Source organism: Prionailurus bengalensis, chromosome D3 (genome assembly GCF_016509475.1).
Source record: "Prionailurus bengalensis isolate Pbe53 chromosome D3, Fcat_Pben_1.1_paternal_pri, whole genome shotgun sequence".
NCBI lineage: Eukaryota > Metazoa > Chordata > Mammalia > Carnivora > Felidae > Prionailurus > Prionailurus bengalensis.
In genome coordinates, this window is record NC_057356.1 from 9,793,764 (window position 1) to 9,815,399 (window position 21,636).

Consider the following 21,636-nt stretch of genomic DNA (forward strand, 5'->3'; position numbering starts at 1 on the left):
GTCACACAGAGGGCAATTAATGATCTAGATATGTGGCAAGAAGTTCCTAGGAGAATAGCAACACATCTACATATCCCAGTTACTATAAATGCCTAGCGACTTGATGAATATTCTCTAGTAGATAGCAATACAAGTAATCACAAAGGTGAAATTTTACAACATCAGATATATTTCACCTTTTGAACCAGATTTCTTCAAATTAAAGCCCAGTATTTTTGGAAAATATAGCAATCCAATATGGTTCCGGTAGACTACTGACAAACACAAAATTTGGCTTATGAATGTACACCAATAAACTTTACTAAAGGCACTGCACTAACCAGTTATAGTAAAACAAATTTAAAAATCCAGACAGTATATTTAAATTTTAAAATTAGAAAAGTTTTCTCTGACATTATTCAGAAAACAGTAATTCTTAGGTTAGGAAAATAATCAGGTTCTCCCAAGATACCATTAACTAGAACTGAACTCTTTCATTGTGAAATGTATAATATGAAATACTTAAAGCAGGGACATGGCAAGAAGGAATAAAGTAGATCTACTCATGCATAACTGAGAATCCTCCCATAATTAGCCAATTAGTAATCAATGACAAGAAATCAGTCAGCTAGTTATTACAGTTACTATTTTATGTTTTTTTAATGTTTTGCCTATCTTCAACCCACTTGAAAAAGTACACGGAGCCTCTATTAAGTGGAAGGAAATGTCTATTCCTGCCAATGATAGAAAGATTGAGACTTGGTCCCAAATGCATTTAGAAGCTAGAAACAGAGATAAGACAAATATTTAAATGACTAAAATATACACTTGGCAAAAAAAATGTCCTATACAACAGAAACATCATATCTTTTATTTCCAAAAAAAAAGGCAAGTTGTTTATTCCTTTCTTTAAGGGAAAGTGGGGAAGGGAACTTTATCGATAAAGCCTTCTTCAAATAGCAGTCTTCCAAATGAACCTTGAAGGACAAACAGTATGTCTACAGGCAAAGATGGAGGTAAGGATACAAATATACAAATACAAACATTTGGGGTGAGTGGGGAAGTAAGTGAATCAATTCTAAGTAGGAGTAAAATGAATCTGAACAAAAATATTAAAGAAAAAAAAGACATATTGACAAGAAGAAATAGGACATTTGGCTAAAAATAAGGATTAAGAGGACTAGTAGGGAAATGGGGCTGAAAAGTAACTGAGATACCCTTATAGTGAAGCACTCAAAAATCAGGCTGTTACAGAGTAAAAGAGTAATAGATACACATCTACACTCTTCTAAGAACATATTTTAACTGGACCATGCAGAAAGAAAATAGAAAGAGATGAGGTAATGAGGAACTACACCAGGATGAGGTACATCAAATAGAAAAGAGACCTCAAAGACAATGTGGAGGAAGAGTCAAGATGATGTAGAAACAATATGACATACAGGTTTAGAAGAATCTAAGATAGCTTAAGGTTTCAGCTACTAACACCAAACTCTGGAGGAACTGAATGAAAAGTGCTAGAAAATCTATTTTACCTGATCATTTGGGGAAGGAAAACATTTTTATAATGACATGCAGAAATAAAAAGTAGAATATAAAATATGAATTTTTAACACAAAACAGAAGAAAAAAATTTCATGCCCATAACCTACTATCTTGCCGACACTTATATTCTGCTGATACAGGAAACTTTTAACGATAGACAAGTTTAAAAAACATAGCTATGAATTGGTGACTCAGAATATGGAAATGTGAAAGAAAGAAAAAAGAGTAAAGACAAAAGGATAGGAATGTTATTTACAGAAAAAGAAAGTCCAATCACCATATGAACATCTAGCAACTCTTCATTCAAGATGATTTTTTTTTTAAGTTTATTTATTTTGAGAGAGTGAGCAAGAAGGGCAGAGAGAGAATCCCAAGAAGGCTCCATACTGCCAGCACAGAGTCCGATACGGGGCTCGAACTCACGAACCAAGAGATCGTGACCTGAGCTGAAATCCAGAGTTAGATGCTTAATCAACTGAACTACCCAGGCTCCCCCAAGATGATTTTAAATATTGCCTGCCAGGGATGTCATTTGGGTCAGTAAAAGTCCTTAAGTTTTCTGATTCCTTAGCTTCCCTCCCTTCTACCTCCACCAGGTTAATCTTTTTTTTTTTTTTTTGACAAAAATTTATTGTGCAGATGCTATTCTAGGCACTGAGGCTTCAGTAGTGAACAAAATAAAAACTCTCACCCTCATAAAACTTGACATTTAATTTGTAAACTACTTATTATCCCAGACTGACATACCATTTTCAATATAATCCTACATGTATACTAAGAAATTACCTTAACTACCTTAAGCAGCAAAAAAGGTAAAATTAGACATTTCATTCTAAAACATTTAACACTAGAATGCTCCATTCTTCCAATATATTAGAATAATGTAAAAACAAGCTATAGCTACAATATATTAAAGATCCAAAACTGTTAAGCCACATCAAAGCAGTGGCTCCAAAGAGCAAGATGCAGAAGTATGTCTATCTTTGGCCACATGTAAAGTCAAACTATAAAAAACAAAACCCATTCAAGTGGCAGATTATTTACCTTAATATTGTTGTTGCATGAACTTATCCTTTTGTTATTTTTTTGTATGTGTATATGTATTTCAAAAACATATTGTGGTATCATAAAATTAACATGTACTTTAAAAAGGGGGGGGGGGGCGGTGTGCCTGAGTGGCTCAGTCAGTTGAGAGTCTGGCTCTTGGTTTCAGCTCAAGCCATGATCCCACGGTTCTTGAGTTCGAGCCCCACATCAGGCTCTGTGTGGATGGCGCAGAGCCTGCTTAGGAGTCCCTCTCTCCCTCTCTCTCCCTCTGCCCCTCCCCTGCTCACACTCTCTCTCAGAATAATAAAAACTTAAAAAAAAAAAAAAGAAAAAAAAGAAAAAAAGAAATTAACAGAGAGAAAAGTATCCATAGGCCTGTATCCTGCCTGGTAACATTTTGGTTACATAACCTTACAGATATATCCTTTAAGGAACCATAGATGTGAAGGGAGTAGAGGGGAAGGCCATTTTACAACTTTTTACCCATTAACATATATTAGGAACATCTTTCTATGTCAACAAATAAAGACATACAGTACTATTTGAGAGGAGTGGGATGTTGCATTTTACCATTAATATTTAATATACTTTGAACATAATCCTAGAAATAAAAATACTAAACTTATATATATTATGTACATATACATACATACACATATGTCTATATATATATACGTATGTGTACATGTGTGTATATATATATATGTATGTCAGTTGCCAATTTTAAAATATATGCCCACTTTACATTAAAAGAAAAATTACAATCTCTGAATATTTTTCCTGAGAATAAACTCCATCAGTAAATAAAACTTCTTCAAAGAATTGTATCTGGGGAATAAAATTTTTACAATTTAAAAACTTGCATATAAGCAAATACGAAGATTAATTTTATGGAGAAAGGATTTATTTTAATATAGGATCTTCCACCCTCCTAACTCATCCATTGTTATAGTCTGATACTTCAAGTAAAGAGTAAGACAAAGACCCAGGTAAGAAAGCTTTGTTTTCAGAAGAAATTGTACCCACAAACAAAACATTTCTAAAATAAATACTAGCTTGACATCATAACCGTCTATGGGCTTAACAGTTTCATTCCTCTGGGATGATGACTTTACCCACCCACTAGTCCAAATGTATCCACATGAGGCTTCTTCATATGTCTACAAGGAACATCTAAAATGTATCAAGTGGCAAATAAGCTGCCTTTTGCAAAAAAGACAAGTATTCCAAACAGTGGGGATTTTTCCCAGGTGAATTTAAAAATTTCAGCAGGCTACAAAGAAAATTAAATTTATAAATTAGATGTAAACTTTCTTTTTCTTTAAGATTTTATTTTTAAGTAATCTCTATAAGGAACATGGGGCTCAAAATCACAACCCAAAGATCAAGAGTCACAGGCTCTACCGACTGAGCCAGCCAGATGCCCCTAAATGTAAACATTAAAGTTTGCCTTTCTATAGTCTATTCATTTTTTATTCCGGGATTTCTGCCCATTTTCTGAAAATATAACAGCAATTTCATGCAGTGGGACAATCTGAAGCCAACGTACCAGAATAAAAAATGCTATCAGGCCACAAAAGAACAATCAGATTTTCCCTAAGAAAATGCTTAAAGAACTTGAATAACAGTTCATCCTTAAAACATACAAAGAAAACACATGCCTGATCTCCACACACCAATACATAGATTCAGTATTACACACATATGCAAACACACACATGCACCCACACACTCCTACAACTAAATCACATTTAAAGAAATTTTAGTCTCTAATAGCAAATCCCACAACCCAGGATAAAGTTACCTGTTGCATTTTCTTGTATTCGCCCACTCTGGCATAAGCCATGAAGAGGTGAGAGTGATACTCCTCACTATTGGGAACTTTCTTCACAGCTGCCTCATAAAGTTTTGTAACTAACTCCGCTAGAATAAAGAGAAATAAGATAGTCTTTAATTATTGAAGTATATCTTAAATCTTAACAGCATTTAATTTCTCCCCCCTTTGGAGGATACGATGTCTCCTACCATTAAGGAAGAAGAAAGTACTTGTTTTGCCTCATCCGATCATTTCTCTTGGTTAGGCATTATTCAATGAAGCACGGAATAGCTCAGGCCTCCCCTAACACACTTAACAATATACAAGACCCTCCACAATCTAGCCTCTCTCTCCTTCCTAATTCTTTCCCCCAGCACTTTATGTTCTAGCCACACCAAACTATTTGTAGTTCCACTACACTCCCTGTGCTCTATCATACCTCCATGCCTTTATCTGCTCCCCGTGCCTGAATTCACCTTTCCTCTCTTTTCTACTCAATGAACATCATCCAAAACCCAACTCAAATGTAATCCTCTCTACAAGGAATTGTGCAAGTTCAAATGTAATCCTTCCCTGAGCACCATCTGTGCTCCTCTACTCAGTTTGATTACTGCTCCCCTCTGCCATCTTTAAATCTTTGTAGTAAGTCTCTTATAACATTTATTAACATATAATGTAGTATACAGTTTATTGACCAATTTCCCTTTATTTTAACTGAGCTCTATGCCCAACATGGGGCTTGAACTCATGACCCTGAGATCAAGAGCCATATGCTGTACCAACTGAGCCAGCTAGACACCCATGAATTTCCCCTTATAGACTGTGAGTAACACAAGGGCAGAGAGAGCATCTTTAATCTTTGCTTCTGATATAATACTTCTCATAGAAAAACATTCAACCAGGGATGCCTGGGTGGCTCAGTCGGTAGAGCGTCCGACTTCGGCTCAGGTCATGATCTCGCAGTCTGTGAGTTCAAGCCCTGCGTCAGGCTCTGTGCTAACAGCTCAGAGCCTGGAGACTACTTCAGATTTTGTGTCTCCCTCTCTCTCTGCCCCTCCCCCGCTCATGCTCGCTCTCTCTCTCTCTCTCTCTCTCAAATAAACATTAAAAAAAATTCAACCATATTTGTGAGATAAATGATTTTTAAAAAACACTGGGAGAGAATCCATATCTCTAAATCAACATAATCCCTATAATCAAATACAATACCTCAACTCTTAAGTTTTATCTTTTATAAAAATGAAAAACAAAACTAAAACGTAACATTTTCTGCCCACTAGGTTGGCAAAAATTTTATTTTTTCCAGCTTTACTGAGGAATAACTGATGAATAAAAACTATATTTTAAGGTCTACAACATGATGATTTGATGGCAAAACTTTTAATTTTTTTTTTACGTTTACTTTTGAGAGAGAGAGAGACAGAGACAACATTAACAAGGCAATGGGGCAGAGAGGGAGAGAGGCAGACACAGAATCCAAAGCAGGCTCCAGGCTCTAAGCTGTCAGCACACAGTGAGATGCGGGGCTTGAATTCGTGAACTTTGAGATCATGATCTGAGCCAAAGTCGGACGGTCAACCAACTGAGCCGCCCAGGTGCCCCTGATGGCAAAACTTTTAAAGTCTAAGAATAGCAAGTGTTAACAAGGATGTGCAACAACTTGGAACTCTTATACACCGGTATTAGGAGAGTAAATTTGGAAAACAAGGTGACGTTATTTTTCTTCATCTTTAAGCTGAACATACACACACCCTAGGACTTAGTATCTCTACTTCTAGACTGCAGTCCCCGAGAAAAATGTTTTGTGATAGTAAAAATGAATGAACTAAAAGTATGTATGTATTAGATGAAACATGCAACTCACAGAACATACACAGTATGAATACATTTATATTAAGTTCTAATTAATATGGTATTACTACATTAACAATTATATCAATATAACTTCTATTAATAAGTAACTTATTAACTAAGTTATAATAAATAATAATAAAGTAAGAAATTGACAAAGTATTACTTAGACAAATGTGATAAAGATGTTTTTAAAAGCAAGACAATAAAATATATTCAGGAAAGCCAATACATCTTGGAAGGTAAAAAAAAGTAAGACTGATGAAGAACACACAGGAAGCATCTCAGTATTAAGTTGGTTGGTAGGTCCATGAATGTTCATTATTCCACATCAAAAATACGTACTTCTATAATATGTATTATGGAAGATATGTATTATTACATAGTAAAAGATCTGAGAAATCAACAATGAGAAACTTTACAGGTGAAATGGTAGACTATCTAGAATAGGCTTACAAATAATCTGGGAGGGGGATGGGATATAGATAAAATTGGCCATGTGACAATGACTGCTAAATGTGGGTAAGGAGTACAATGGGACTTATTATGCTATTCTGGTTTTATTAATGTTTGAAATTTTCCATATCAAATAGTAAAAAAGGGTAACTCTTCCATTTAATAAGTCAAAATGCCACAAACTGACCTCAAGTCCTCATCCCAATTCAAGGATCCTAATACATGCAAAATATCTTTTCTGCCAGGGCATCTGGGTGGGCCAGTTGGTTGAGCATCAGACTTCACCTCAGGTCATGATCTCACGGTTCAGGAGTTCAAGCCCACATCAGGCTTGCTGCTGTCAGCTTGGAGCCCACTTTGGATCCTCTGCCCCACTCCCCCCTTGCTCTCTCTCAAAAATAAATAAATGTTAAAAAAAATAAAATTAAATATCCTTTTTGCCTACAGTCTTTGTAAATCATGGCTAATGCATTATTTTACCTATTGCCATCCACTCAACTCATGAGTGATCAGTAAAACAGAAAAATAAAGAACTCAATCAGAAATAACCAAAAACTCAGGGTGCCTCATGGCTCAGTCGGTTAACCATCTAACTTCAGCTCAAGCCATGATCTCACAGCTCTTGGATTTGAACCCCGAGTCAGGATCTATGCTGACAGCTCAGAGCCTAGAGACTGCTTTAGATTCTGTGTCTCCCTCTCTCTGCCTCTCCCCAGCTCTCGCATGTGCATTCTCTCTCTCTCTCTCTCGGTCTCAAAAATAAATAAACATTAAAAAAAATTTAAGAAGTAACCAAAACCTTAAGCTCAGGTTTTTTTTTTTTTTAATTTTTTTTTTTTTTCTTTTCAATGTTTTATTTATTTTTGAGACAGAGAGAGACAGAGCATGAACGGGGGAGGGGCAGAGAGAGAGGGAGGCACAGAATCGGAAACAGGCTCCAGGCTCTGAGCCATCAGCCCAGAGCCTGACGCGGGGCTCGAACTCACGGACCGCGAGATCGTGACCTGGCTGAAGTCGGACGCTTAACCGACTGCGCCACCCAGGCGTCCCTAAGCTCAGGTTTAAAAACAATGAAAAAGAAGGGGCACTCGGGTGGCTCAGTCAGCTGAGCATCCAACTTCGGCTCAGGTTGTGATCTCACAGTTCGTGAGTTTAAGCCCCACATTGGGCTCGCTGCTGTCAACACAGAGCCTACTTTGGATCCTCTGTCCCCTTCTTTCTCTGCCCCTCCCCAGCTTGCTCTCTCTCTCAAAATAAATAAGACATTAAAAAAATAACGAAAGTAATAAAACAATGAAAACGAGAAACATACGTCGATGCATCTCCCGATAGAGAATAGTCAGTGCCTGCAGCGAGTTGTCATCTGTGGGTTCAAGGGCCGCCACCTCCTGTGCCAAGGTGAAGGCTTCCTCTTGCTTTCCAGTTCTCTGTAAACCAATTGCCTTTAAAACCTGATACAAAAGAAAGACAAATTCATTTTAAAAGGACAGAAAAGAAAATATGAACAAAACAAGGTGAATTCAAAAACACAACATAAGTTGTAAGGCATGCCTAGGTCTAATCAAGTAAACCATATTTTACCAAAAATATCAACAAATCAAGATTCTTTCCTAGTTTCATATTAAGATGTAACGACACTGTTTAAAAAAAAGTGTCAAAATAATATAATTAAGTTAGCTATATCCAAAGAAATAAACAGCTAGCTTGTAATTAAATACTATTTATGGCATTTAAGTAATCAGAAAAACAAATGTCTTCAAGGGGAGCCCAGCTGGCTTAGTCAGTAGAGCATATGACTCTTGACCTCAGGGCTGTGAGTTCAAGCCCCATGTTAGGTACAGACATTACTTAAAAATTAAATCTTTAGGGGCAGCGGGTGGCTCAGTCGGCTGAGCATCCAACTTCCACTCAGGTCATGATCTCACAGTTCATGAGCTCAAGTCCCACGTCAGGTTCACTGCTGTCAGCTCAGAGCCTACTTGCTGGCTTGCTTCTGATCCTCTGTCCCCCTTTCTCTCTGCCCTTCCCCCACTCATCCTCTCTCCCTCCCTCCCTCCATCTCCCTCAAAACTGAAGAAACATTTTTTAAAAAATTAATTAATTAACATCAGCTCAGGTCACAATCTCACCATTCATGGGGTCAAGCCCCACACTGGGCTTTGCACTGACAGCACAGAGTCTGCTTTAGATTCTGTCTCCCTCTCTCTCTGTCCCTTCCCTGCTCACGGTCTCTCAAAAACAAACAAAAAATAATAATAAAATAAAATCTTAAAAAAAAAAAAAAAATACCCTGGGGGGGGGTACCCTGGGGACAAACCCTGAACAGAGTCACTAACAGGATTAAACATCTTTTTCTTTTTAAGATTACAATATATAATCCACCAAATATGTAAGTCAAGGGCAAATGAATTTACCTTAGCACAATGAAGATCCTTATGTTTCTTCAACAATTTATCTGCTTGCTGAATTGCCATTTTATTATTACCATTATCAAGATAATCTACGAAAACAAATTACGATAGTTATTATATTCCTTCAAAAGATAGAAAAAATGCATAGGCTGTCATCAGATGTTTCATAAAGTATCTTAATTCAGTATCAAAAACATCATGGTGCTAATTTTAACTCTAAATGGTTAGGATGATCCAGAATACAATCTTATATTCTTATAGTCATCTCTCAGACCTGTTATAAAAATTGAGTTAAGTAAAAATAGGAATCAATTATTATCCAAAAGTCTAACAAAAGCAAAGATTAATTTCAAGATTAAGATCTAAAAGAAAATGAGAGGTGCCTGAGTGGCTCAATTGGTTTAGCATGTGACTTCGGCTCAGGTCATTATCTCACGTCTCAGGAGTTCAAGCCCCATGTCTGGCTCTGTGCTGACAGCTCAGAGCCTGGAGCCTGCTTCAGATCTGTGTGTGTGTGTGTGTGTGTGTGTGTGTGTGTGTGTGTGTGTGGGCGCGCGCGTGCGTGTGTGTGTGTGTGCGTGCGTACGTGTCTGTCTCTCTCTCAAAAATAAATAAACATTTAAAAACATATAAAAAATAAAACAAAATGAAAAGAAGTGTCACAAATGGGAAATGGAGGTAGCTGTCAATTCTAAATACAGAAAGATGACTTAAACACAAGCCAGTTCACAACCTACTACTACTACACCAAGTCCCTCTTTGCTCATCAAGGTCCCAAATCAGGGTAGGAGCAGTTGAGGCACAGATAACTCAAAATAAATTATGGATCAAATGCTGGTGAGTACATGGAGCATCAGTGCCTCTCACCCAGTACTACTGGGAATGTAAATGGTACACACACCTTGAAAACAGTTTGCCAGGTTCTTCACACACTAAACATACTACTCTGCCTTAAGATCCAGCAATCGTGCTCCTTGGTCTCTACCCAAATAAGCTGAAAACTTACCTCCACACAAAAGCCTGCACACAAATGTTTATGGCAGCTTGATTCATAACTACCAAGCCTTGGAAGCAGCCAAGATGTCCTTCAATGGGCCAATGGATAATCAAAATGTGGTACATCCATACAATGGAATATTATCCAGCAATAAAAAGAAATGAGCTATCAAGGCACGAAAAAACAAGAAGGATCTTCAAAATGCATATTGCTAAGTGAAAGAAGCCAATCTGAGGGGCGCCTGGGTGGCTTCGTCGGTTAAGCGTCTGACTTCAGCTCAGGTCATGGTCTCACAGTCTGTGAGTTTGAGCCCCGCATCGGGCTCTGTGCTGACAGCTCACAGCCTGGAGCCTGCTTCAGATTCTGTGTCTCCCTCTCGCTCTCAAAAATAAATAAAACTTGAAAAAAAAATTAAAAAAAAAAAAAGCCAATCTGACAAGGCTACATACTATATGATTCCAACTATAAGGCATTCTAAAGAAGGCAAAAATTATAGAGACCGTGAAACAATCAATGGTTGCCAGAGGCTGGGGGAGAGATGAATGGGTGGAGCACAGGGGATTTTTAAGGCAGGGAAACCATTCTATATGATACCATAATGATGGATATAGGTCATCATACTTTTGTCAAAACCCACAGAAGGTACGACACAAGGAATGAACCCTAATGTAAATTAGAAAACCATAAACATTAGTTAAAAATAAACTATCCAATATATTGGGGCACCTGGATAGTTCAGTCAGTTAAGCGTCTGACACTTCATCTCAGCTCAGGTCATGATCTCACAGTTCCTAAGTTTGAGCCCTGCATTGGGCTCTGCACTGACAGGGCAGAGCCTGCTTGCAATTCTGTCTCTCTGTCTCTCTGCTCCTCCCTGCTTGCACTTTTTCTCTCTCAGAATAAATAAACTTTAAAAAAGAATAATAAACTATCATACTGGCTCAGCAACTGAAACAAAGTACCACACTGAATCAAGATATTAACAACAGGGGAAACTGGGGGTAGAGGTGGGAGTGTGGGGACATACAGGAACTCTACTTTTTCACTCATTTTTCTATAACCCTAAAACTGCTCTAACAAATATAGCATATTAATAAAATGTGTGCGTGTGTGTGTGTGTGTGTGTGTGTGTGTTGTGTGTGTGTGTGTGTATGTATATAAAAGGAAAGTGAGAAGTGTTACAAGTGGGAAACAGGGTGGTAGCTGTCAATTCTAAATATAGAAAGATGACTGAACAGAGGCCAGTTCGCAATCTACTACCTCTAATAGTACCTCTCTGTCCATCAAGGTCCCAAATCAGCATAGGGACAAAGAAAGCATAAACAACTCAAAATAATCTATGGCCCTGGTGGCCCAGAGTTTCCCAAGTAACAGAAATAGACTATCATTTTACCTAATAAATTCAATTTTTCTCCAATGAATACTTTACTAAAACTGAAAACAGTCACATGAACACGAGTTTCTTCTCTTCAGACCTTCTTCAATCCATGTAACACTGATGAGCACCAAGAATGCTTAGGTAAAAAAATTAAGAAGCTTTATACTCTGGGGGCACATGGGTGGCTCAGTTGGTTGGGCGTCCAACTCTTGGTTTCGGCTCAGGTCATGATCTCACAGTTCGTGAGTTCGAACCCCGCAATGGGCTCCACGCTGATAGCTGCTTGGGATTCTCTCTCTCCTCCTCTCTGCCCCTCCCCTGATCGTGTCCTCTCTCCCTCTCAAAATAAATAAATACACTTAAAAAAAGAAGAAGCAGCTTTACTCTGCAGGGAATCTAGAAAGGAAGATCAAAAACTTTCAGGCCTCTGATCAAACACTCAGATGGAGAGACTAAAGAACTAACTAACTAAATAAATAAATGCATACAATCTTGGCCTGAATACCCAAATATCTAACACCAGTTTTCTTAAATAGCTCAGCCAATATGCCACCATTTGTCCTCACAGAATACTGACAAGAGACATTTCAGCTCAATAAAGGACACTTTCTCTTCCTAAAAACTTGATGCTGATCTCTTTCTGAATCAGTTCCAAATCACTTCTGACTCATTCCTGCAAGACTCTAGGTTCATAGGGCATACCCTGAAGCCTTCTCCAACAGTAATTAAATGTCCTTGATGAGGGGCACCTGGGTGCTCAGTAGGTTGAGCATCCAACTTCAGCTCAGGTCAGGATCTAGAGGTTTTCGAGCCCCGTATCAGGCTCGCTGCTGTCAGCCTGTCAGGGCAGAGCCCACTTCGGATCCTCTGTCCCCCTCTCTCTGCCCCTCCCCTGCTTGCACTCTCCAAAAAATAAATAAATATTAAAAAATAAAAAATCCTTGATGAGACCCCAGGTCTGAGGATCGGCCCATAAATGGATGAGACCAGAAGTCGGGACTAGAAGGGTATTCAACTTTTCCCTCAGTCCCTACCTGCCCATGCCCGCTTCTCTGGAAATGATTTCCACTACCTCTGCTGCAGGGGGATGATTAGATGACCACCATATCTAGAGCTCATAACTACACCAAATGAGGTGGATATTTAACCAAAGGGTAACTCAGGTTTCTCCCTGGTAATCTATAACTGCACCACTGAGTCACAAAGCCAGAGTCAGAAAGCTATAGAGAAACCTCACTTGGAAGGCAATAAATATTCTGAGTCTGACATTACCAGTCACAATTTCCATTTTGAAGGAGCCTTAGGGGATGCAAAGTGGTTGATGGAGAGTGAAGAAAAGGAGTTATCTCTGGCCTCTTCATTTACATAACTTTTATAAAGAATTTAAAATGTCACTTTATCAAAAGATTGGGAGCAGGGCAGTGCTGATTAACTTAAGCTTGCAGGAAGAGGTCACATCTTGGTGTGGGCCAAGCCAACATGTTGGGCCCTGGGTAAACTGATGAGTAAGGAGGAAAAAACTAGTCTGAAGAACCAAGCTGAAAATAAACATACACAGATAAAAATAAAGATGAAAATCTGGAAAAAAAGCCTTAGATCCTGACAGCTCTCCAGTTTCCATCAGCCCCTGAACACTACATTCCTACTCTAAGATCCCACCGGGACTTATAGCAACCTCTTCCTTGAGCTTGTGTCAATGAGTTTCTTCTGCTCCTTGCACCCAAAACAGTTTTAAGTAAGACACTCCTCTACATTCAGCCAGTCTGCTGTCAGACTCCCCCTTCCTGGATGGTGAGGTGGGAAAAGTCTGTTTTCATTCTACATTACTAACTCTGGAATATAAATTATTTAGCCCTTGGAGCGAACAGGCCAATAAATATGATATCCTAAGTCTGTCTTTTTAGTAAGTTGTTTTAAAATTTACTCAAGGGTAACTGTGGTTTTTGACCTTGAGGACTGGTGTTGTTCCTATAATAATAGGAGTTAAGCCGGGGCACCTGGGTGGCTCAGTCGGTTGAGCAGCCAACTTCAGCTCAGGTTATCTCACATTTCATGGGTTTGAGCCCCACATCGGGCTCTGTGCTGACAGCTCAGAGCCTGGATCCTGCTTCAGATCTGTATCTCCCTCTCTCTCTGCCCCTAACTCACTCGCATTCTGTCTCTGTCTCTCTCAAAAGTAAATAAGCACTAAAAAATAATAAAAATTTTAAAAAATAATAATAATAAGAATTAAGCCAAAATCAGCCATTTACAAATCAGGCCTAGGAAACAATAAGATAATGATGCATAAGTGAAAGCAAAGTTTTCAAAGAATGGGTGCCACCCTCGGTGACACGTTTTTTAAGCTGCCCTTGCAGTCAGCACTAGATGACGCAGTGAGAAACCAGACCTGTTCCAATGTTTCCCTTATATTAAGGAGACCGTCTCAGTTCAGTGTTAGCCTGTCACTTCTTTAGTATTTTTTTTTTAAGATTTTCAAGTAACCTCTACACCTAATATGGGGCTTGAACTCACAACCCTAAGATCAAGAGTCACATCTCCACCAACTGAGGCCGCCAAGAACCCCACTTCTTTAATACTTTCTAATATTTTTTAATGACGAAGGAAAGACCTCAAACTCAGAGTTTCACAAAAGTATCAGAATCTAGTAAAGACTCCAACACCATTGTATTGTTTTCATCTTACTTATTTTGTGGCTTTTTTTTCTCAGCACAAGCGACAGGTCCTCCATTAAGGATAATGATAAACATTATTTTTAAATAACTTTAAGTTAGGGGCGCCTGGGTGGCTCAGTCAGTTAAGCCTCTGACTTCAGCTCAGGTCATGATCTAGATAGAGGTCTGTGAGTTTGAGCTCCGCCTCGGGCTCTGTGCTGACAGCTCAGAGCCTGGAGCCTGCTTCACATTCTGTCTCCCACTCTCTCTGTCCTTCTGCTTGTGCTCTGTCTTGCTCTGTCTCTCAAAAGTAAATAAATGTTAAAAAATTTTTTTTAATAACTTTAAGTTAAAAATCAACCTAGAAAAAACTATTAAATACGTAATAGTATAGATAATACTATAATAGAGCTGGAATCATCAAATGGGGTAGAAAAATGAAACAAATTTGGGAAACAATGAGTCAAATCATTGGCAAGAGACTATCAAAAAGACTATCAAAGATACTGCTCCAATTTAGAAAAAAAGACTGAATATAACATAACTCCATCGTTTTTTTCTTCAGTTTATTTATTTTGAGAGAGAAAGTGCAAGCACGAGTGGGGAGAGGTAAGACAGAATCTCAAGTAAGCTCTGCACTGTCAGCGTGAGCCCAAAGTGGGCCTCGATCCCATGAACCAGATCATGACCTGAACCTGAACCAAGAGTCAGATAACCAACCGAGTCACTCAAGGCACCTAAACATAGCCCCACCTTTAAATTACAATGTCCTTAGGGGCACCTGGGTGGCTCAGCTGGTTAAGCACCTAACTTCAGCTCAGATGATGATCCCGAAGTCCATGGGTTTGAGCCCCACATCGGGCTCTGTGCTGACGGCTCAGAGCCTGGAGCCTGCTTCAGATTCTCTCCCTCTCTCTCTGCCCCTCCCCCACTCATGCTCTGTCCCTCTCTCTCTCTCTCTCAGAAATAAACATTAATAAAATAATTAATTACAATGTCCTTTGCTTAAAATCCTAAATGTTTTAGGATAGAAGACCTGCTTTTACCAAGAGCACAAATTGTAGGTGAAACATTCTTTGAGTCAACAAACTTTTGTTAAATATGTACTAAGTGCAAGACTGCAGGAAAGGTTAAATTTAAAAATGAACGATGCGGGTGCCTGGGTGGCTCAGTCAGTTAAGCGTCTGACTTCAGCTCAGGTCATGATCTCACAGTTCAGAAGTTAGAGCCCCACATCGGGCTCTGCACTAACAACATGGGGCCTGCTTGGGATTCTCTCTCCCTCTCTCTCTGCCCCTCCCTGACTCATGCTTTCTCTCTCTCTCTCAAAATAAATTTACATTAAAAAAAAAAATGAATAATAGCTCCTGATTACCTCACAGTCTACATTTGCCCCCCCCTCCCCACCCCCCCCTGCTTTTAGCCCATTTCTCCCAATCTTTTTAGGGGCATCTGCCTGGCTCAGTTGGTAGAGCATGTGATTCTTGATCCCAGGGTCATGAGTTCAAGTCTCATGCTGGGTGTGAACCCTACCTAATTAAAAAAAGGTGGGGGGACTATCCTTTTAAAATGCAAGCCTGATCACCCCACTCTCCTGGTTAATCTCTTTGGTGCTTCTCACTGTCTTTAAAACAAATTTCAAAATTCTTTTTTTTAATTTTTTAACACTTATTTATTTTTTGAGAGACAGAGCATGAGCAGGAGAGGGGCAGAGAGAGGGGCAGTCATAGATTCTGAAGCAGACTTCAGGCTCCGAGCTGTCAGCACAGAGCCCAACACGGGGCTCAAACTCCCAAACCGCAAGATCACGACCTGAACTGAAGTCAGATGCTTAACCGACTGAGCCACCCAGGAGAACCACAAACTTCAAAATTCTTAAAATAGCTTACAATGCTGAGTTTGTCTACCCATGTAGCCTCATCTCACCAATCTCTACACTGCGACCATGCAAGCCTTTTCTTAGGTCCTCAAGTGGAACAAGCTCCTTTTTACACACTCACTGCCTGACTAACCTCTACTCTTCTTAAAATGTCACTTCCACAGAGAACCTGTTCTTGTCTTGTCCCCAACAGCTGAGATGCATATTTGTATGCACTCATGGGAACCTATATTGTTCCTTCAAAGCCCTTAACACAAATGTATTGATTATGTGTAACATTATCTTTTAAAATTCTATTGAAAAAAAAAACAAAACTGTTGAAACCACAAGCTTCTTGAAAGCTGAAACCATGTCTATGCTGTGCTATTTGGTACTCACTCACTCCCCGAATCTACATTGTGCGTAGCACATACTGGGCTCTCAATAAATAAGCTGAATGAAGAAAGGAATACATAAATTAACAAACTGCATGGGGCGGCGGGGAGAAAAAGACAATCTTCTAGAAATTGAGGTAATGTATCAGGGAAATGAGAGATATATGCATGCAAAGTGACCACAACAGGAAGTTCAAAGAACCAAGTATTAGCGATGGCTTCATTCTATTAAAAGGTTTTGCAAAATCTTGCTGCACACCACTAGCATGGAGCCTGATGTGGCACTCAAACCTATGAACCATGAGACCTGAACCAAAATCCAGAGTCAGATGCTTAACCGACTGAGTCACCCAGGCACCCCTCAACTAATTTTTTTTTTAATTTTTTTTTCAACGTTTTTATTTATTTTTGGGACAGAGAGAGACAGAGCATGAACGGGGGAGGGGCAGAGAGAGAGGGAGACACAGAATCGGAAACAGGCTCCAGGCTCCGAGCCATCTGCCCAGAGCCTGACGCGGGGCTCGAACTCACGGACCGCGAGATCGTGACCTGGCTGAAGTCGGACGCTCAACCGACTGCGCCACCCAGGCGCCCCTCAACTAATTTTTTAAATAACAAAAATTGTGCAAGTGATGGTAAAAAAAAAAAAAAAAAAATCCAAATAGTTCATAAGAGCATAACATGAAAAGCATTAGTCTATAAATCTTGCCCTATGCTCTATGTTCTACTCTATGTATTCTTTTAAGAATTTTCTGTGCAGGGGAGCCTGGGTGGCTCATCAGTTAAGCGTCTGACTTCAGCTCAGGTCATGATCTCAAGGTTCGCAGGTTCGAGCCCCCATGTCAGGCTCTGTGCTGACAACTCAGAGCCTGGAGCCTGCTTCCAATTCTGTGTCTCTCTTTCTCTCTCTCTGCCCCTCTCCCACCTCTTCTCAAAAATACATAAATGTTAAAAAAAAAAAAAAAAAAGAATTTTCTGTGCATTAAAATTTTTTCATGTTTGTTTATTTTGAGAGAGAAAGAGCACATGAAAAGGAGAAGGGTGCAGAGAGAATCCCAAGTGGGCTCTGTGCTGATAGCCAAAATCAAGAATCAGTTGTTTAACCAACCGAGCCACCTGAGAGACCCTGTGCATTAAAATCTTTAAGTCTAAAATGCTTTTAGAGAGGCATCTGGCTGGCTCAGTCAGTTGAGCATCTGACTTCAAGTCAGGTCATAATCTCGAGATTCCCAAGTTGGAGCCCCGTGTCAGCACAGAGCCCACTTCAGATCCTCTGTTCCCCCCTCTCTCTGCCCCTCCCCCACTTGCCTGCACGCATACTCTCACTCTCTCTCTCTCAAAAATAAATATTTAAGAAAATGAATTAATTGTTTTTAATATTTAATTTTTTTAACATTTATTCATTTTTTTTTTTGTAATTTTTTTTGTAATTTTTTTCAATGTTTATTTATTTTTGGGACAGAGAGAGACAGAGCATGAACGGGGGAGGGGCAGAGAGAGAGGGAGACACAGAATCGGAAACAGGCTCCAGGCTCTGAGCCATCAGCCCAGAGCCCGACGCGGGGCTCGAACTCCCGGACCGCGAGATCGTGACCTGGCTGAAGTCGGACGCTCAACCGACTGCGCCACCCAGGCGCCCCAACATTTATTCATTTTTGAGAGTGAGAGAGACAGAGCATGAGTGGGGGAGGGGCAGAGAGAATGGGAGAGACAGAATCCGAAGCAGGCTCCAGGCTCTGACCTGTCAGCACAGAGCTCGACGCAGGGCTTGAACTCACACACCGCGAGATCATGACCTGAGCCGAAATCGGACGCCCAACCGACTGAGCCACCCAGGTGCCCCATGAATTAATTAAATTAAATTAAATTAAATTAAATTAAATTAAATTAAATTAAATTAAATGCTTTTAGAATGTAGAGATCTAAGTCAGAGCTTTTTAAATGGTCATAATAATTTCCAAACAGAAGAAAAGAGGTTGTGCCAAGTGACTCTTCTACAAAAAGGCAAGATGGTCTTCAGTCCCCAAGATGCCCTGCCATTCCTGGGAGAAAACAGGACACAACTCGCGAGCTAACAAGCCCAACAGAAGACTGAGAATAAATACCACATTCGACTGAGGACTCAGGCGCATTTACTAATGAACTACATCAGAATAATTACCTGGAGTTGGCCAGGCACCAAAGGGAAACATGGTAACTCACCAAAGAAGTGATTATCATTCAGGAAACACAGCTAGGAAGTATATTATACCTGATCCAGACTACAGCAAGACTGGAAGCCAGTAGGACAGATTAGAACAAAAGATATTGCACCCGGAAAGTAAATATAAATGTGTATGTGCATTCAAAGGATATGGGAAATTTTTCTTTGAAACTTCCCTATTTTGCAATTGCTGACCTAGTAATTCCTGATTTCTACACAAATTTATGACGTGCCATACATGACCATCACTTCCACCCCACAGTTTAAAATTAATAATAATGGTACAAGAAAGCACTGGGGCTCACCAAGTCACATGAGAATACAAAATCTGTGAAAAACCACACAGCACAAGAGAGTAATTTTAGCAAAAGAAAAACGAATAAAATAGATGCTCTAGTAAGGTCAGGGGTGGTTTTCAAACACCAAAAATACAATACCTAAACTTACCAATTTATGAGTAATGAGATGCACTCTGAAGATGTTTCAACTAATGAAATTTCTGAAAACTTATTCCAAACCTAGACACTGAAAATATAATTTTAACCCACATCTCAACTGACCACAATTTCACAGTTAATCACCCATACAGCCCTGTCCACTTTTACCCTAAACCGTATTCAGCAAGAGCTGAGGTCACAGGCAAGTTTCCAACAGTTGTAAAATGCTAAAACGTTGGCAGTATAAATAGTGCTATACAAAGATAGTGATGCTGCTAATTCTGAACTCAGTGAAGAACTGGGCTCTCAGTGACAATGCCTATGTTCAAATCCCAGATCTGCAACTTAATAACTGCGACTCTGAGCAAGTTAATCTCTGACCTTTAGTTTACCACTATAATTACAATAATCTTACTACCTAATAGGACAGTTAGCATACAAGTAAGCACTCAATTAATCCTGACAGTTGTTGAACTTCTGACTGATGGACAAGCACTACCTATCAAGCATAAGCTTTTCATTTACCAGCTAATAAACCTCTGAATTCAAGGAACAAGAGTGGTTAGGGACTAATATATTTAAACACAAAAGCAGGGGCTGTCCAAAGTCTGGAAGTCAAAAGTCAAAAGTGCTGAAGACAAGGGACAGTTGGTAACCTCTCTTTTCCTATTCCTGCCAGTTTATATTAATTGCTTTGGAATTCTTTTTTTTTTTTTTTAATGTTTTTTAATGTTTATTTTTGAGAGAGAGAGAGCATGTGAGCAGGGGAAGGGCAGAGAAAGGGGAAGACACAGAATCAGGTTCCAGGCTGAGCTGTCAGCACAGAGCCCGATGGCAGGGCTCGAACTCACAAACAGTGAGATCATGACCTGAGCCGAAGTCAGACGCTCAACCGATTGAGCCACCCAGGCGCCCCAATTGCTCTGGAATTCTTAAAGAAAGCTTCTTCTAATCCTCTCCCATGTAACTATAACAAAAGCTACATAATTCCAGCTTCAGTTTGGAAAATATGACCTGTCACTTCTGGTTAACATATCCTAATGGTTAGCAACGCGAAATGGACATGGTTTATCTTACTGGGTAGTTCAAAACACTGTTATTTCTAAATAACTTATGGGACACCAAAAGCATTTTCTTTGGGCCTCAACAACAATTTTTGAAATCCAATTATTTTTAAAAGTACTGAATCTTTTTTAGTTTAAAGACGGGGGGGGGGGGGAGGGTGCTGACTGTTAAGTAGGAAGAGCATGTGATTCTTGATCTTAGGGTTGTGAGTTTGAGCCCCATGATGGGTGTAGAGATTACTTAAATAAATAAATAAAACTTAAAAAAAAAAAGTCTGGGGCGCCTGGGTGGCTCAGTCAGGTTGAGCATCCAACTCTTGACTTCGGCTCAGGTCATGATCTCATGATTTGAGTCTGAGCCCTACGTTTCGGGCTCTGTGCTAACGGTCCAGAGCCTGCTTGGGATTCTCTCTCTCCTCTCTCAAAAATAAATAAGTAAACTTAAAAAAAAAAAAAGTCCACAGGCAGCTCTGCTGCTGCATAGAGTTTTAATAAGCCAGAAATTATGAGCCCTGCCTGGACTCAGTTCCTATCTTCAATCACCTCATTTCAACCCTGCCCTCTGAATGAATATACATATACCAGAGGGTATGATAACATGCACCAACAGGAAATTGTTGCAAACAGAGTCCTATCTCTGCCACTCGCCACCTGTGTGACTTTTGGCAAGTCAGTGTCTTCAGCTCAAAGTGAGGTACCTTCTAGCAGTGGTTAAGAGAGTGAGCCTAGGACAGCCCACAGGAGTTCAGATCCTAGCTCCATCAAATGTGACCTGAATAACCTTAGGCAAATAATTACACATCAACAATGCCCCATCTTCCTCATCTGTGGGGAAAAGGGGGGAGGGGCACTGTGGGACTGGAAAAAACTACCCACCTCATAAGAATGTGTACAAATTAAATGAGATAACCCATATGAAGGGCCAATGACAGAGAATGACATAATTACCCGTCTATACACATCAGCTATCATTTCCCATCTCACAGGATTGTTGCTAGAATCAAATGAGATGTGAGAGTAAAGCAGCATACAAATTATAAAAGCAGGACCAACTGTGCCAGAAATAAAGTTGCCCCCTCCCCGAAAAACCTTGAATGATCTCAGCCATGGGGAGAAACCTCCATTTAGTTAACATCTACACTATAGACGCGAGGTCTACTTTGGCAATACCACTGACCTTGAAGCCTTCCTCACCGTTAACTGAGACCAGCCATCTATGAGAAGAGCTGCAAAAAGGGCCACTGTCCAATTACAGAACAACTCGGTTATTGAAAAGGCATTTCCCCTGACTCAAATCTGTCGATTTTTCCCAACCGGGGTATCAGAATGACTTCAAGGTCTGCAAGCCTGCGGGGCTGAGGTAAGCGTTATGGAGGGGGAACCACTTAGCAAGCAGAAGGCAAGCTGCAGAGAAAACCAGAGAAGCTGCAGAAAGGAAAAGCCCTGCAGCAGCCCTGCATGCCCCTCTGACATGAGTTATCACAGTCTTCTCACCGTTATTTTGGGCCCAAGACCCCTCCCTAAGCCCCGCCGCTGCCTCCCACG

General features: G+C 39.8%; 1 protein-coding gene across 1 annotated transcript in view; it reads right to left on the reverse strand.

The window, feature by feature from the left end:
* The window catches only part of NAA25 (N-alpha-acetyltransferase 25, NatB auxiliary subunit), an 80,302-nt gene that overhangs the window by 57,971 nt on the left and 695 nt on the right, over positions 1-21,636 (reverse strand). Inside the window, exons 2-4 of the mRNA XM_043557641.1 lie at positions 9,109-9,194; positions 8,007-8,145; positions 4,376-4,494 (exon numbers count right to left, since the gene is read on the reverse strand). Coding sequence (XP_043413576.1) covers positions 4,376-4,494; positions 8,007-8,145; positions 9,109-9,194 — 344 coding nt within the window. The remainder of the gene's footprint in view (positions 1-4,375; positions 4,495-8,006; positions 8,146-9,108; positions 9,195-21,636) is intronic.